The sequence below is a fragment of the Lathyrus oleraceus genome, chromosome 2 (genome assembly GCF_024323335.1).
Source record: "Lathyrus oleraceus cultivar Zhongwan6 chromosome 2, CAAS_Psat_ZW6_1.0, whole genome shotgun sequence".
Lineage (NCBI taxonomy): Eukaryota > Viridiplantae > Streptophyta > Magnoliopsida > Fabales > Fabaceae > Lathyrus > Lathyrus oleraceus.
This window is the reverse complement of record NC_066580.1, coordinates 47,361,404-47,380,106: the sequence shown is the minus strand read 5'-3', so window position 1 is coordinate 47,380,106 and position 18,703 is coordinate 47,361,404. Positions and strand designations below refer to the sequence as shown.

At 36.0% G+C, this 18,703-nt stretch overlaps 2 protein-coding genes and 1 pseudogene across 2 annotated transcripts; all 3 read left to right on the top strand.

Moving 5' to 3' along the window:
* The first annotated feature begins 915 nt into the window (after nucleotides 1-915).
* Nucleotides 916-3,436, top strand: LOC127118025 (protein ACCELERATED CELL DEATH 6-like; annotated as a pseudogene).
* LOC127121872 (putative E3 ubiquitin-protein ligase XBAT31) lies at nucleotides 1,308-1,885 on the top strand. The gene is made up of 2 exons (XM_051052303.1): nucleotides 1,308-1,791; nucleotides 1,860-1,885. The coding sequence occupies exons 1-2, from the start codon at nucleotides 1,308-1,310 to the stop codon at nucleotides 1,883-1,885; spliced, it is 510 nt and encodes a 169-aa protein (XP_050908260.1).
* Nucleotides 3,437-10,168: 6,732 nt separating the features above from the next.
* LOC127121871 (uncharacterized) lies at nucleotides 10,169-11,212 on the top strand. The gene is made up of 2 exons (XM_051052301.1): nucleotides 10,169-10,508; nucleotides 10,605-11,212. The coding sequence occupies exons 1-2, from the start codon at nucleotides 10,169-10,171 to the stop codon at nucleotides 11,210-11,212; spliced, it is 948 nt and encodes a 315-aa protein (XP_050908258.1).
* The last annotated feature ends 7,491 nt before the right edge of the window (nucleotides 11,213-18,703 follow it).

The window sequence follows — 18,703 nt, the reverse complement described above, 5'->3', positions numbered from 1 at the left end:
ATGGCCTAGAATGCGAGAGATCATTACACGATATCGAACGATGATTAGGGATCTGTGATCTAGATCAAGTGCTAGAATCTACGACATGGGATGAGTATATGCCCTTGTTCTAGAATAACATTCTTGAAATGATGATCAGATCATTCTATTTTTGGACCTTTGACCAACATAACTCATCAGAATATCAACATCACCCATGTATGAATTTATTGCTTTATTGTAGTCAAAGTTAGATAATATGTATTGTATTATTTACTAATTTATTATAGTGAAAGTTAGGTACTCCCTCTGTCGCCTAAAAAGTGTCTCATTTGTACATAATTGTTCTTTTACAATATCAATGTAGTATTTATTATTATTTTTTCATTATCATATCCTTATTTATTAACTTTGACTTTATTCAACTACTCTTTTAACTACAATTAATAGGGATATTCTTGTAAATGATATTAATTTTATCATCAAAACCAACGCATCCAATGATTTCCTTAAGAACCGTGAATTGTTCAAATATGACATTTTTTATGAGACGGAGAGAGTAATATGTACGAATTAATCTTGATAAATTTGACTCTACCAATTTATTTTTCAATCTTCATTATTTTGTTATATTGGTGTTTATCCTTAAATAAACATGTTTAAAGAATAATGATCATATAAAATATTTTCCTCAATACCAAATGAACAAAAAGCTATGGGATCTGAATATTTTGGTAAACTTGTTTCATCCTTCCTAATGAAGGAAGGGAGGATATATATCTTTTATTGTTAATAGAGAAAAGAATTGTTCTTTAATTGTAGAGGAAAAGCATAACTAGAAGAAGAAAAAAAGAGAGAGTAGATAAGTATCCAAACGTAAAGAATCAATTACAATACTATATATATGGATATTTATATTTTTAGGGTCATCAGTAGCAACCTATACCCAAAGGCAAAGCTGATTAAGTTGCAAGTGATCGAAATTGAAGAAGTTCAGACAATATTTTGGTTTGTCATTAAATTTTAGTTCATTATACCTCTACATTTTTTGTTATTAGGTTATATTATATATTAGATCATACTTATTGTTTTACTAGAATATATCTTTGATTTAAATATTTAAAATAGGGGTGAATTTTGTTTTGATAAATATACTGTCTTAATATGAAATGAAGTCTTTTAAAGATCCAAACATTGAAGTAACAATACATTTTTTAACATTCTTTATTTTGGCTTGAAGATATTCAAGAAACGATCTTTTCGTCAACGTTGAAATTTGAATATGCCGATTGGTCCTGAAAAAGAACTCTTTATGGTTGATTCATTGCATGGTAAAAGCTTATCAAGAAAGCAATTTGAATCTGAAACTGAACCCTCCTATAATTGGAATTAAGACTCCTATGAAAAATAGCGTGCTACATATTGCAGCTTGGAATGGTAATGATGACATTGTCGCACTTTTAATTGAACGTGCTCCAAAACTTTTGTTCAAATTGAACAAAAACAATGATAGTGTATTGCACGTTGCTGCTAGAAATGGACGCATATCAACCATTAAAAAGCTTTTAGAAGGTTATACTAATTTTCAACGGCATGATATAAAAAGAGCATGGTTTAAATACAATGAACGGGATAGTGACACTTATGACTATGATGAGTATGGTGATAAGTCAAATATGAAGGATCTGTTAAATTTTGTGAAATTGAAGAATGATCAAGGCAACACTATGTTTCATGAGGCAATGTTATGTCACAAGAGAAATATTGATGGGGATACGATTTTCAAAGCCTGCGAACAATACAAAATTGAAGGTTCGTATGAGATGTCATTGTCAAATAATTGTTATAACTTTGCAGTAGATATTTGTAATAATGAAAAGAAAACAGTACTCTATCTTGCAGTTGAATATGGAAATAAGGATGCAGTTGATGTAATATTTGACAAGTCTCGCAAGAACGATGATATGCCATGGGATTATCACCTTTGATAGCAGCAATAATGATGCATAATCAAGGTATGTAATTACATACTTACAAAGTTAGGTCATAATATTATTACCAAATTAGCAATTATTTTAGAATATTAGCTAAAATTTATGTTTATGTATCAGAAATGTTGAGGATCATAATACAAAATAGGGATATTTGGATCCACACAATGGACAAACATGGCATGCTTCCACTTCATTATGCAGCATCCATAGGGTACCTCCAAGGTGTTGAATTATTGCTTGATTTATGTAAATCTTACACCATTCAAACGGACAAATATGGTTACAATATTGTCCAGATCCAACAGAGATGCTTGACACTTCTCATAAGCGTAATATTCTCCACATTGCAGCAAGTCATGGAAAATATGAGGTAGTATGCTACATATTACAAAGTGAAATTCCTGATCATCAAAAGCTGATAAATCAAAAGGATAATAATGGAGATACCCCTTTGCATTTGGTTGCAAGAGCATGTCATCCCACAACTGTATACTACTTAGTTAACCAAAACAACGAAAAGGTGAATTTTGATTTGGTTAACAACAACAACGAAACTGCTCTTGACATTGTTGATTCATTTTACGAGGTTGGAAAATCATCTTTTAGACAGGCAAGTAGTTTTATCCTCTTACAAACTCATAAATTTTTATAAACTTGTTCATAAGTTTTTAACAATGTTTTCAATATTTACAGCATCTTACATGGACTGCACTGAAATCTGCTGGTGCAAAGAAAGGTCTAAGAAAAGTTAGACTCCATATTGAACCTAACACAAGTAAAACTGATCAAGGTAAAGACGAAAGCCTAGGCCAGGTTGAAGAACCCCAACAAACTGAGAAAGAAAAAGCATTAGAAAGATACAAGGACAAATTAGAAAATCCCACAATAGTTTCAACCCTTATAGTGACAGCATCTGTGGCAGCATGTTTAGCTGTTCCAGGTGAAGCAGATGGAGAAGCGCATAACTTAAAACATGCAATGTTTCAATTTTTCATCATCTTCATCACAATATCATTGTTCAGTTCCATTAGTGCAACAATCATACTCTTTTGGGGAACACTTGGATTAGCTGAATTGGTGACTTCCACTCTCAAGATTGTGATGCCACTTCTTGGAATCGCTCTCATATCGTTATCTTTTGCTTTCATGGCTGGTATCTACACTGTTATCAGTCATCTTAGTTGGCTGGCTAATTTGTTTTTGGTTATGACGGCCATATTTGTTATGATTGTGGTTTTCTTATACATACTCCTTTTCCTTCCATCATCATTTACACTAAAGACTTTCAGATACATTTCTCACTACCCTTTCCTTTTTTTAGCATCACGTAGTGAGAGTAAAATTAATCAAGGTGTTAAGCCTTCGGGGTAGTATAGGTTAATATTAATGTGATTTGTGGCTATGTGAGGGTTCATCATGTCACTTTTTAAAATTTACCCCACTTAATTATCATGTACTCTTTTTTTTTGTGTGATATATATATATATATATATATATATATATATATATATATATATATATATATATATATATATATATATAATATATATATATATATATATATATATATATATATATATATATATATATATATATATATATATATATATATATATATATATATTGTCAGAAGAAGCGATTCGTTTGTAAACTTCTGTATTTTATTGGAATGCAATTTTGGACTTTATACATACAAAACAAACTTTAGCTATTCTACTAATTATGATAAATAGTAAATACTCTTAATTTTCCCACTGTCTATTGACCTTCCAATTCTCTCCACTAACTTATTATTAAAAGCCCATTAACTGTAACATTTAAAGTTTATTCAACAAAACTCCTCTGTAAACTTAAATGTTTCTTCCATTCATCATTCCTATCAACTTCTTACCTCTGTCGAAGATTTCCTTTGATAGTGGTTTTGTGAAAATATCTGCTACTTGGTCCTTACTTGCTACATGCTTCAATTCGACACTTCCTTCCTTCACGTGTTCTCGAATGAAGTGGAAGCGAACGTCAATGTGTTTGCTCCTTTCATGGTTTACTGGATTCTTTGCTAACTCAATTACTGACCTGTTGTCAACTTGTATTATTGTAGCATCTTTCTGTTCTAGTTCCATTTTACTCATCAATCTTCTGAGCCATATTGCATGACAAACACACCAGGATGCTGCTACATATTCTGCTTCACATGTCGAAAGAGTTACTATTGGCTGCTTTTTAGAAAGCCAAGTAAATGCAGTATTTCCCATGAAAAACACATATCCAGAAGTGCTTTTTCGATCATCTATGTCTCTGCACCAATCACTGTCAGAGTAACCAACCAACTTGTATTTCTCTGACTTCGAGTAAAACATCCCAAGTGACACTGTTCCTTGGATGTACCTCAGAATTCGCTTCAATGCCTTCCAATGTGTGTAAACTGGCTCCTCCATGAATCGACTTACAATGCCTACACTTAATGAGATATCTGGTATTGTACATGTGAGATAGCGAAGACTTCCTACCAAACTTCGATATTTTCCTGCTTCGACACGTTCTCCTCCATCAAATTTCGATAGTTTTGTTCCTGGTTCCATTGGCGTCGAAGCCGGATTACAGCTTTCCATCTTATATCTTTTCAAGATTTCTTTTGCATATTTTTCTTGTGAAATGAAGATTCCTGTTTCTTCTTGTCGAACTTCCAGACCAAGAAAGAATCTCATCAGGCCTAAATCTGTCATCTCGAATTCACGTGTCATTGTGCTTTTGAATTCTTCTATCATCTCATCATTACTGCCCAGAAAAATAAGATCATCAACATAGAGAGCAACAAGTAATACATTCATTCCTTTTTTCTTCACATAGAGGGCATGTTCGTACGGGCATTGCTCGAACCCGTTCTCCTTGATATATGTGTCGATACGTGTGTTCCATGCCCGCGGTGCTTGCTTCAGCCCATATAACGCTTTCTTCAATTTCAGTACCTTCTTCTCTTCTCCAGCTTTCATGTACCCGAGTGGTTGTTCGACATAGACTTCTTCTTCTAGTACACCATTCAGAAAAGCTGTTTTTACATCCATTTGAAATATTGGCCATTTGAATTGAGCAGCTTGAGATATGAGTAGTCGAATTGTCTCCATTCTTGCAACAGGTGCAAATACTTCGTCATAATCAACTCCTGCTTTCTGTTTGTACCCCTTCGCAACAAGTCTCGCTTTGTATCGTTCTATTTCTCCTTGAGCGTTCATCTTCTTCTTGAATACCCACTTTACACCAATTGGTTGACTACCTTTTGGCAATTCAACTAGCTCCCAAGTGTTGTTGTGGATAATCGCCCTCATCTCTTCGTCCATGGCACTTTTCCACTTCTTGTCTCGTACTGCTTCTTCAAAACTGATGTTTTCAGCATCTGCCAGGAGACATACAAGGTGCACTTCACTTGTCGAATCATACAGATCTTGCAAACATCGCATTCTGAGTTGTGTAGGTTCATCTTCATCGTCAGAATCTTCAAGTTTTGTCGAAATGTTTGATGGTACAGCGACAGATGATTCTTCAACTTCGACAACAGCTTCTGTCGAACTGTTCCAGTCCCACTTACTTGCTTCGTTTATTCGAACGTCTCTACTCACTATCACCTTCTTTCTTATGGGATCAAATAGCTTGTACCCTTTTGTTTTCTCATCATACCCAATGAGTATGTATTTTTGACTTTTGTCTTCAAGTTTCGTTCTTCGTTGATCTGGTACGTGTGCATAAGCAACACTTCCAAATACTTTGAGATGAGAGACTGTTGGCTTCTGTCTGCTCCACGCTTCTTGTGGTGTTTGATCTTCTAACTTCGAATGTGGACATCGATTTTGAACATAAATGGCACATTGTACAGCTTCTGCCCAAAATTCCTTTGGCATGTTCTTGCTTTTAAGCATTGAACGAACCATGTCAAGGACTGTTCGATTCTTCCTTTCAGCCACCCCATTTTGTTGAGGTGAGTATGTTGCAGTTAGAAATCTCCTTATACCCTGCTCTTCACAATACTTCATAAAGGCTGTCGAAGTATACTCACCACCTCTATCTGATCGAACTGCTTTAATGTGTCTGTCAGTCTCCTTCTCCACCATTACTTTGAACCTTTTGAACACCTCGAATGCTTCAGACTTTTCTTTCAAGAAATAGACCCATGTCTTTCGTGAGTAATCGTCGATAAAGGAAATAAAGTACCTTTTGCCACTGAAAGATTCTGGCGTGATTGGACCACATATGTCGGTGTGAATCAAATCAAGGATATGCTTAGCTTGATATTCTGTCTTCTTTTGAAATGAAGTTCTTGTTTGTTTGCTAAGCACACATTCTTCACAGATTCCTTCATAATCCATGTCTGGTAGTCCATGCACCATGTTCTTTTTCGCCAACCTTCTTAAACCAGCATGATGTAGATGACCAAAGCGTAGATGCCATAGTGACGCTTTGTCTTCGACATTTACTTGTAAACATTTTTCTCGAACGTTTATCAAATTCAGTTTGTACATTCGATTTCTCTCCATTTCGACACGAGCAATCAGATGTCCCAGCTTGTCCTTCAAATACAGTATTCGTTCTTTCATCAGTATCGAATAACCTTTTTCTGTAAGTTGTCCCAAACTCAAGATGTTGGTCTTAAGATTTGGTACATAATAAACATCTTGAATTGATCCAATCAGCCCATCTTTCTGCAGGTAACGAATCGTTCCTTTGCCTTCGACCTTCACTTTCGATGCATCTCCGAAAGATACATTCCCATCTTCAATCTTTCTCATTTCTTTGAACAAGTGTTTGTGACCACACATATGGTTACTTGCTCCTGAGTCAAGATACCAAACGTTGTCATTTGTGTTGATCTCATTTTGAGCCATCAAGAGAAAACCTTCATTTGCTTCAGCTTCCAAAGTTAGATTGGTTGTTTCTTCTACCTTCTTTTCGATTCGACAATATTTTGCAAGATGTCCCCACTTTATCACAGTTATAGCATTTGAATGAGTTACAATCCTTCGCATAATGGCCATACTTCCCACACTTGTAGCATTCAAAGTTGGAATGGTTCGACCTACCACCTCTTTGACCACGTCCTCTGCCACGCCAATTTTGCTGGATCGACTGTCCTCTGTCGAAGTTGCTGCCTCTACCACTTCGACCATTGTCACGTCCTCCACGACCACGTCCTCTTCCTCGAAAATTTTGAGAAAAGAGTACCTTTTTGTCTTTGATTTGCTCCTTGGTTTGATTTGCGTCCTCTACTCCTTCTTCCTTCTTTTTCATCTTACGTTGTTCGTGTGCTTCGAGGGAACCTGCGAGCTCTTCGACTGCGAGCGTCGAAAGGTCCTTCGACTCTTCTATTGCACACACAATATTCTCAAACTTATCTGTTAAAGATCTCAAAATCTTTTCGACAACTCGTGCATCAGTTACTGTTTCGCCATTTCTGCTGAGTTGGTTCACCACTTTTTGTACACGCGTGATGTAGTCAGATACATTTTCTGACTCCTTCATCTGCATCCTCTCCAATTCGCCACAGAGTGTTTGGAGTCGAACTTGCTTTACTCGATCTGCTCCTTTGAACACTTTCTCCAGTGTGTCCCACGCTTCTTTCGACGTAGTCGAACCGACAATCTTTTCGAAGCCTGATTCATCAACAACCCTAAACAGCATGTAAAGTGCCGTTTTATCCTTCGATCGCGTCTCTTTCAACGCCTTGTTTTGAGCTGCCGTATATCCCTCAGTATCTGTTGGTTCTTCAAACCCATCTTTGGTCACCTCCCACGCGTCTAGAGATCCGAGAAGAGCTTTCATCTGGATACTCCAGTTTTCATAATTCAACTTCGTTAGCCGTGGCAACGGCATTTGATTCATCATATTTGCCATTAGCTCTGATGCCAATTTGTCAGAAGAAGCGATTCGTTTGTAAACTTCTGTATTTTATTGGAATGCAATTTTGGACTTTATACATACAAAACAAACTTTAGCTATTCTACTAATTATGATAAATAGTAAATACTCTTAATTTTCCCACTGTCTATTGACCTTTCAATTCTCTCCACTAACTTATTATTAAAAGCCCATTAACTGTAACATTTAAAGTTTATTCAACATATATATATATATATATATATATATAGACAAATTTGTACGTTTCTCTTGTGTACACCAATAAATGCCAAAGAATATTTATTCATCACCATGGCCACAAAGTCTTGTATCTTTTGACCTACTTCAGCTTTGGATTTCAACATGACAACTCAAACATGTCTATTATGGTCATCTAAAATAGTTAAAACTTCCACTTGGTTTGCATATGAGCTTCCTCAACCAAAATTTGGTGGATATCCATGCTTCTTCTTGTAGAAATTATTGATTATATGACCAATTTTACAATAATAGGTACAAACTTTCATATTTCCTCTTCCTCCTCCAACAGTAAAACTACCATTATCTTCATTAATATTCTTGAGAATATGGTACCACATATCGTCCCTCTCTTGCTGCATAACCATGGAAAAGACTCTCTTAATTTGAGGTAGAGGATCCATTAGTAGCACTTGTGAAACTACTCCATGAAATTCTTCATACAGGCTAATCAAGAACTATATGATTCTATCTTCAGCTCTAAAACTTCTGCTATTTCTCATTTCTAAGCAGGCACAAGCTACACGACGTGTGCAACTTGGAATTTGTCTATACTGATCCAATTCCTCCCACAAACTCCTCAGTTTAGTGAAATAATCCGAAATCTTCTTGCTACCTTATTTCAAATTTGAAATTTTATGGTGCAATTGAGCAACACAAATCCTCTCACCTCACATGAATCGGTGTTTGAGAACATTCCACATGTCCATAACATTATCAATAAAAACTACGCTTTGAGTAATTTATGGTGTTATTGAATTTATGATCCATGTATGCACCGGATTATTGGATTTTTCCAAGCTACGTTGTTCAAATTTGGGTTTTAAATTGCGGTCCACAACCGCAATTGCAGCCGCTATATTGTTGACGCGGTAGTCTCCGCATCCGCATCAGGTCGCAACTGCGGTGTGATTTGAAATCACGCGTCCAAGGGCATTAGAATTCGTATCCAACAATTTCACCGATGTTTATTCACATATTTCCATCTTAATTCAATGTTTGAGAACCCAAAACCTCAATTTAAATCTCACTTATGCAAAAGATTAACCTCAAGAGTTTTTCAATGGTGTATTTCACGTATCTTTCAATAAACATTCACGTTGCAATGGCCGCAATACGCGTCGCAACAACCGCAATCGCAACACAAGCAACCGTAACCGCAACCGCATCCGTGACCGCAACCGCAATTTAAAACCATGGTTCAAATGACTCTCATCAAGAATCTCAATTGTTCCATCTACAAATATGAACTTGTTCTTCATGGCTAAAGCACGCCTCATCTTCATCGACCATGCATGATAATTATCACCGGATAGTGCCGCAGTAACACAAACTGATGATGAATTCTCCGATGAATGCACGTAGTAACGATCAAGCTGATTTTAAACTTGACTATTATGGTTTCTCGTCATAGTAACACAATACAAATAACCAAATCGATAAAAAACGAAAAAGAAATGAATCAATGCTTTCAAGAAGAAATGAAAAGTAACAATGCTTAAAGAAGAAGCAATCACAATCGCAATGGATGTAAGATCAAGCAACATATCAAAGCATAGTGGAAATAGAGCAGGACGGACCTGCTCTGATACCATCTAAGCAATCACAAAACTCCATTGATGGAGAGAAAACAGATTGAATAATGGTTTGCATGGATTAATGAAGAAATTAGTTACATCATGCTTATATAGTTACATCGGGTAGTTATGCCACATCACCATCATAACTAACTCAATCTAACTAATATAACACTAGTTAATCAAGTAAAAAAGAGTGCATGGTATTAGCATGCTCATGAAACATCGGAATCTATCTCTTTATCTTCTATTATACCACTTGTCTAACGTTAATTATTTAAATTTCAAACACTGGTAGTTGAATATCACTGGTAGTTGATTAGCACTTTCACTTTTTTAATCGGCATATCAAACATTAAAAAGCTTTTAGAAGGTTATACTAATTTTAAACGGCATGATATAAAAAGAGCATGGTTTATATACAATGAATGGGATAGTGACACTTATGACTATAATGAGTATGGTGATAAGTCAAATATGAAGGATCTGTTAAATTTTGTGAAATTGAAGAATGATCAAGGCAACACTATGTTTCATGAAGCAATGTTATGTCACAAGAGAAATATTGATGGCGATACGATTTTCAAAGTCTGCGAACAATACGAAATTGAAGATTCGTATGAGATGTCATTGTCAAATAATTGTTATAACTTTGCAGTAGATATTTGTAATAATGAAAAGAAAACAGTACTCTATCTTGCAGTTGAAAATGGAAATAAGGATGCAGTCAATGTAATATTTGACAAGTCTCGCAAGAATGATGATATGCCATTGGGATTATCACCTTTGATAGCAGCAATAATAATGCATAATCAAGGTATGTAATTACATACTTACAAAGTTAGGTCATAATATTATTACCAAATTAGCAATTATTTTAGAATATTAGCTAAAATTTATTTTTATGTATCAGAAATGTTGAGGATCATAATACAAAATAGGGATATTTGGATCTACACAATGGACAAACATGGCATGCTTCCACCACTTCATTATGCTGCATCCATAGGGTACCTCCAAGGTGTTGAATTATTGCTTGATTTATGTAAATCTTGCACCATTCAAACGGACAAATATGGTTATTTCCCAATCCATCTAGCATCTTATGGAGGCCATGTGGAAGTAGTGAACAAGTTGTTACAATATTGTCCAGATCCAACAGAGATGCTTGACACTTCTCATAAGCGTAATATTCTCCACATTGCAGCAAGTCATGGAAAATATGGGGTAATATGCTACATATTACAAAGTGAAATTCCTGAACATCAAAAGCTGATAAATCAAAAGGATAATAATGGAGATACCCCTTTGCATTTGGCTGCAAGATCATGTCATCCCACAACTGTATACAACTTAGTTAACCAAAACAACGAAAAGGTGAATCTTGATTTGGTTAACAACAACAACGAAACTGCTCTTGACATAGTTGATTCATTTTATGAGGTTGGAAAATCATCTTTTAGACAGGCAAGTAGTTTTATCCTCTTACAAGCTCATAAATTTTTAAAAACTGGTTCATAAATTTTTAACAATGTTTGCAATATTTACAACATCTTACATGGACTGCACTGAAATCTACTGGTGCAAAGAAAGGTCTAAGAAAAGTTAGACTCCATATTGAACCTAACACAAGTAAAACTGATCAAGGTAAAGACGAAAGCCTCTGCCAGGTTGAAGAACCTCGACAAACTGAGAAAGAAAAAGCATTAGAAAGATATAAGGACAAATTAGAAAATCCCACAATAGTTTCAACCCTTATAGTGACAGTATCTGTAGCAGCATGTTTAGCTGTTCCAGGTGAAGCAGATGGAGAAACGCATAACTTAAAACATGCAATGTTTCATTTTTTCATCATCTTCATCACAATATCATTGTTCAGTTCCATTAGTGCAACAATCATACTCTTTTGGGGAACACTTGGATTAGCTGAATTGGTGACTTCCACTCTCAAGATTGTGATGCCACTTCTTGGAATCGCTCTCATATCGTTATCTTTGGCTTTCATGGCTGGTATCTACACTGTTATCAGTCATCTTAGTTGGCTGGCTAATTCGTTTTTGGTTATGACGGCCATATTTGTTATGATTGTGGTTTTCTTAATCATACTCCTTTTCCTTCCATCATCATTAACGCTAAAGCCTTTTGTAAGACCCCAATTTTGGGCCCTAAGATCCCTCATGGCCCATATCATTCATATCATAACCTCAAGGATCAATGCATGCCTTTGTCCCCTTCTAGTGGATAGTTTGCCTTGTGGGTTTGTTTCTTGATCACCAAGCATACTGTGCATTTGTATATCTTTGCTTTCATATGTTTATCATTCAAAAAGTACAAAAATATTGTCTGTTTAACCTTGTTGCTTGCAGATAAAGTAATCATCAGAAATTAGGTCAAAGTCAGTCATTGATCAGTCAAAGCAATGGATGGTGGCCATTCTTGCAGAATTTGGACACCATGCTCAATAATCAAAAGTTCATATGACTTGAGACATCATTTGAAGTCAAGTCCTCAAAGAATTAGGGTTTGGAATTCATCAGAAATGCATCAGTCACTCAAAACCCTAGAAAAGTCAAACTTGGTCAACTGAGGATTTAATCAAGAATTTGATGGATAGAATTGATTTGAAGAAGCTCATTCATGCTTGTATAAGCCTCATATATCATGTTCAACCTCATCATGGAAGAAAATCAGGCCAATCAGAAAATTTTCCAGAAATAGAAAGTGGACCTGTAATTTCAACTGCCGAAAATGGAAACTTCTTGATCTTAAACTTACATCATGATACAAGCTTCAAATGAATTTTTGCCCAACATGAAAGTTGAAGATCTTGTCTTCCCATTTTCAAAAAGTCCAAGAACATCAAAATCCCATGTGTGGTTGTCAAGATATGATCAAATCATTTTCACCAAATTTTGAACTTCAACAAGCCATATCTCTCAAACCATAAGGCCAAATTTGGTGGGGTTTTTTCCTACAGACCACATTTTTCATTCTCTTTCCAAAAATATAAATTTCGTGACCTAAAACCTTGCCAATCAAAATGGCATTTTTGGACCAATTCCTTTAAAAATTCAAGGTTTGACTCATAGTTGACTTTTTGATTTAGGACTTTTTTCTCATTTTTGCCAATTGGGAAATGTTTCATATATTATTTGTAATTTGCTCAAAGTCCAAAACCATCATCACATCACCATTTTACCACCATTTTGAACCATAGTACAATCTTGGCAATTTTAGCAATTGGTGAGAAGAGAAGCAAGGCAAGTACAGCAGGTCTGCAGCACACAAAACAGCAATTTGAATGTCCATTTGCAGTCTGTCCAAGCCCACTCAAGCAGACAAACACCTCCCATTTTCCACTTTGTGCATAGTTAGCAATTTTGGCAAATGGAGCTCATTAAGCTAATCCAGCTTATCATTCCTTAAACCAATCTAAAACAGACATATAAAGTCTCTTTTCTGACATTTGCAGCCCTAGTGTTCACAGCCTCCACAGACCAAAAACCCTCATTCTCTCTTCTTGCATTTTTGGCAAGTGGCTTTTTTCTGCATAAACCCTTGAAAACCCTCGAATAACCTTGTTTCCTCCATCATCTAAACATCATTTGGGATTGTTTTTGCACATCATTTCTCAACTGTAACCCTCTTTCAAGCTCTGCATCTTCAAAGCATCTCCAATGGCAATTCGAGTGGTGGAAGTTTCAAAGCAAGTTTGAGCTGAACAAGCTTCATCATCCTTCACTACCAAGCACCATCTCCAGCTGTTTGAGCTTGAATCGACCAAAGCACTACTGTTTCAACATTTTCTTCCAAAACAAGTAAGTAATCTATCTTCTCTTTTTGCCATGCCATACTATGTTTGTGAAAGATCCTTAAATACTGATTTTAATGAGTGTTCATTTACTTGAAATGGTTGGTTATGCTGAGAGAAATATGAGTTTTCATTTGTATGCTTGAATGTGCTTTCCATCGATTTGCTGTGATGCTGAGATTTTCATGAAAATTATGACTTGATTAGGTATGTATGATGCATAAGGATCACATTGATATGCTTATTTTTTGTTTCTGGATATTTCGAATTTTGAGTTCATGTTGATGATGAAGGCAAGCTGCTGTTAAACCCTAGCCCTTTTGCTTCAAGAATCTAGTTCATGTGTGTTGGTAGCTGTTGATTTATGTTGCATAAGCATTATGAATGTGGTTATGTGGTTCTCATGTTTGTTTGATTTCGAGTTGCTGTTGAATCATGAGCATGAACCTGATGTTGTTGCTACTGTTATGCTTGAGTCATGAATATGCACAGAATTTTCCCATGTTTCATGTCTTGCTTTGTTATTGAATGATGCTTAACCATGCTGTTAATGCCCTGCTGTCATTGCAACCTTGAACATGCTCAAAAATCCTTATGGTCATGTGCTGCTATTGCTAAAATCCATATTGTTGGGTGCTGTATGTTTGGCTGCTAGTAGAGATCCTAAGGTCTGCATGAGAATCCAGAGAATTGTGAAGTTTATTGGCTGTTGTGGCTTGTATTTGTAAATCCATATTGTTATGCTGTTAGTCATGCTGTAGACTGATGAATGAATTATGCTGCTGCTACAACCTGCCCTGTCCAGTTTTTGTGTTCATGATTAACATTTGCTTTGTTGTGGATTGATGTTTGATGATGATTTTGATGAACACATTATGCTGCAGTTGTGAAATATGCTATATATTGTTGGGTGCTGTTGTCTGTTTTTGTCTGGGTTGCAGCATAAACATTCCCATGAGCATGCTCGTTCCAATGTTGGTTGATGTTCCATGATGATTGTTGTTTTGGCCTGTTGGATTATTGATACTGTTTTGTTGTTTGGTCATGTCCTGCTATATGCCTTGCTGTTTGTTTTTCGATTAATGATGAGTTTTCAATGAAAATGTGCAATGCTCTGCTGTTTAAACCTGACCATGCCTAGAAAATCTATGTTCCATGTGCAATATGTTATATGCTGTTGTGCTGTTGTTGACTGATGATGCATGGTGCTAATGTTCATGATTTGTGCTCGTTTAATTGCATGATGATGGTTGTTGCTGTTGTGTTTAAACCCAACAAACCCTGCTGCTGATTTGCTGTCTTAATATACCCAAACTTCCCATGAACATGTTTGTTTTGTGTTGGTTTACTATTGCTTTAATTGTATGAGAGTCCATACCATTGCCATATTGTGTTTTCCTTGCTGTTGGAACTTTGCTGTTGGGTGAACAACATAAGCTTGACCTGTTGCTGCCACAACCAAACGCATAAACCTCAATCTTTTTCCAGACTCTTGTTGATGGCTGTTGTTTGTTTTTGATCACATGAACCTACTGCTTGCTACACCATGTTGCCATTACCTTGCTGTAGTTTTGGAAATCCCATTTGAATTGTCCTGAAATCCATACTGTTGTATGCTGTCATGTACTGTTATTTGGTCTGCTGTTTGAATGATGATGGTATCATGCTGCTTGCCCTGCCATTGTGTGCTTGCTGCTGTTATGATAATGTTGATGTTCATAATGCCCTGCTGTTTTGCTGTCTTAAGCTGACCATAAAATCCACATAATTGATGTTTGACTGTGTTGGCCATGATCTTTTTGGCTGATACTGTTGTTCATGTGCTGTTGATTTTAATGATGAATTTGGTTGATGAATGCATGATATTACATGTTGTTGATACCATTGCTTTTGTTTACTTCATTTAGTTACATGATGATGAACTTATGCTGTTGCTTGCTGTTAGTTATGTTTGCATGATGATAACATGATGAACACGATGCCATGCTGTTATGTGCTGCTGTTTTGATTGCATGATGATGAATTCATACTGCTGTTGTTCAAACTCATACTCTGCCCAGATTTTTTCCCACAATGCCATGTTGTTGCTGTTGTTTGTGTGTAGTATGAACCTCACCATTGCCATGTTAGTGGTTGGTTTGTTCGAATTTCAGTTGATATTGAGCTTGGAGATGATGTTTGAATGCTATGCTGTTTGTTGGTTGTTGCTCATGAACTTAAAGTTTGAAGCATGCCTGGCTGTTAAAACCCTAGGGTTTTAGAACTCAGAATTTTGAGCTCATTGGCGCATGAGCACTGTTCCATTGGTTCCAGCCAATGAGAACATTTCATTTTGTTTGCCAATGCTGTGTCGTTTCATTTAAGTTGGCAGAAATTACCCAATTGCCACCGGTTGACTTTATTTGACCATTTGCCATGCCTATTGTTTCATATTTCATCCAATATTTCACCCAATTTCACAAAATTATTTTCTAATTCATTTTTTATCAAAAAATTATGAAATTTTTTCCACATGTTCACAAATGAGTCTAATATTTAATTGTGAATTTTAGTTAATTTTTCATGTTCTGGATTTTAAATGATAAATGATTTTCCAACATGTGTGCATAAATGATACATTGTGCCATTTCAATTGTGAAATACTCATGTTGCATCCTTTCCCCTTGAATTTTTTTGTGGTTGTTCTACACACATTGACCTTCATTTCCATATAAAGTTTGTGCATTTATCATTTGTGGATTGATAGTTATGATTTTTTGAAGTTGTGTGTTGCATTTGGTGTCACACCATGATCATGCATTTTCATAATTTTTGTTCACACACTTCCCTACATCCAAATGACTCCAAATTTTACATGAATGATCCTTTACATGTCTAGTTTGTGTATGAATTTTCTTGGAATTAATCTTGCTGTTTTCCATTTGATTGAGAATTTTCTTCCACATGTGGTCATTTGTTGACTTTTTGTGCTATGCCTTGCCAAATCCTTTGTGAAATTCTCAAATCTTATTGTATGATCATGAAATTTCATATGTGATAACTAGACTCTTTGAGCTTTGCATTGGTGTTAATCTCATTCATTTCTCTTCTGTTTTCAAATTGATATGATTTTTTGAAGTTGACCCATGCTTGTTGACTTTCACCATGCTTGCTTGAATTTGATTTGACTTCATGATTTTATTTGACTGCCTTCCTCTCATCCAAATGCCATGAAATTTTACACGTCTACCATGCTAGATGTTAGGATTGAGTATGATTTACTTCATAATTTTTGAGGTTGTTTGAGTTGACTTTTGAATGAAGTCTTTGCTGTTGACTTTTGTATGCTTCTCTTGCCATGCTTTGCATCCTTTTGCATATGAAATGACCATGATGCATGATTTTATTATGAATCCAATTGAGAATGCTTCTTGAATGTTTAGATTTGGTTTGGGTTGACTTTTTCTTGCTGCCTTGACTTTTTCTTCCATCTTTGACCCTAGGCTAGTCCTAGTGGTCTTCTGAGCTTATGTTTGAGTTCATCTGTTTCAGGTTGAGTACTAATGCCTTGAGGATCATTCAAATATTTGTTTGAGTTGAATTATATGGTTTGCTAACCTTTGTTTTGTAGGTGACTCACATGCTTGAGTCTTTGTGCCTTGCACAATTGGTCCCACTGTGTGACTATTGGTTCATTTCCTTTTGATTTTGACTGTTGACTTGTTTACTAATGAGTTTGACTTTTGCAGGTGCTTTAGTTGCTTAAGTTCTTTGAACTTGCTTGCTTGCTTTGCTTTTTAGCATTTGCTTTGAGGTATAATTACTTCTTCTTCATGTAGTCTGGAGACCCGGTCTGTTATTTGACCGGGCAAACTGTCTGAAGTCCTCCTTAAGAGGCAATGCCTGTGTTTGTTTAAAATTGTCCTAAGCAGGAAAAGTCCTTCAAGTAAGGCAATTGGTGGAAGGTAGGGATAAGCAATCTATCCCCCACTATTCAGTGTGTCCTCTCTTGCTCCCATTACATGGTTGAAGCAATGAGATAAATACCCAAGATCCAATCGAGTCAATAATGTGGAGAGAGTTCCTACTTTCTGAACTCCCACACTTTCTTTGATGCTCTCTCTGATATGAGATAGAAGCAATGAGGCACACCCCTCATCTCCTTTTCATCTGCTTCACCTGAGCCCCTCAATGGCCAGGTTAAGAGCGACATTTACCTATTACAGTGGACTTTTAAAGTCAAACCCTCTTGTGTGAGCCCCATTGTTTTGGCTATAGAGTGTGCTGTTTGTTATTCATTGATTGATTGATTGCTTCATATGCACTTGCTTGCCTGTATGCTATGCATTTATCATCATCATCAATTGCCATTAATGCATGATCATCTCATTTGTTTTGTGATGCTATCATTGTTGTGTGCCCATTGAGGACAATTGTAAGTCCATTGCTTTGGCATTTGTTCCTGTGATATGGAAGGATAGAGTGTAAGACCTCATTGGTCACTCATATCTTCTGTTTATCTGTGTGTATGTGAGGATACAGTTGTAAGTCCCTGTAAGTTGGCATCTGTTGTCCTGTGATCATAATTTGATCTGTTTGATTTGTATGTGAGGTTGCAGTTATAAGTCCCTGTAAGTTGGCATCTGCTTTCCTGTGATCATAGTTTGTTCATCTGTTTGTATGAGAGGTTGCAATTATAAGTCCCTGTAAGTTGGCTTTTGCATTCCTGTGATCATATTGATGCTTTTGCTCTTGTATGTGAGGATCCATTGTAAGTCCCTGTGATGTGGCATTGGATTTCCTGTGAACATACTGTGGAGTTAACCTCAGTCCAGATAGATTGGCAGTTGACTCCCATGTTTCATCTTTGTTTTCTTTTTGAGGAGATTAGTGTAAGTCCATTGAGTGGCATCTGATATCCTGTTCTATTTTAGGAGACTGGTGTAAATCCATTTGTTGGTATCCGGTATCCGCTTTTATTTCTTTTCCTGTGGAGATTAGTGTAAGACCATTGAGTGGCTTCTGATATCCCGTTTTGTTTTAGGAGATTGGTATAAGACCATTGATTGGCATCCGATATCCGCCTTTGCTTTGTTTGTTTGTTATTATTAACTGCTATTCCAAAGGACACACTTGAATCATCTGCTATATGATTTCAAGAAGTGAACCTTCTAAGAAGTTTTACTTTCCATCTCCATCCATTCATCATTCATTATGTCCTA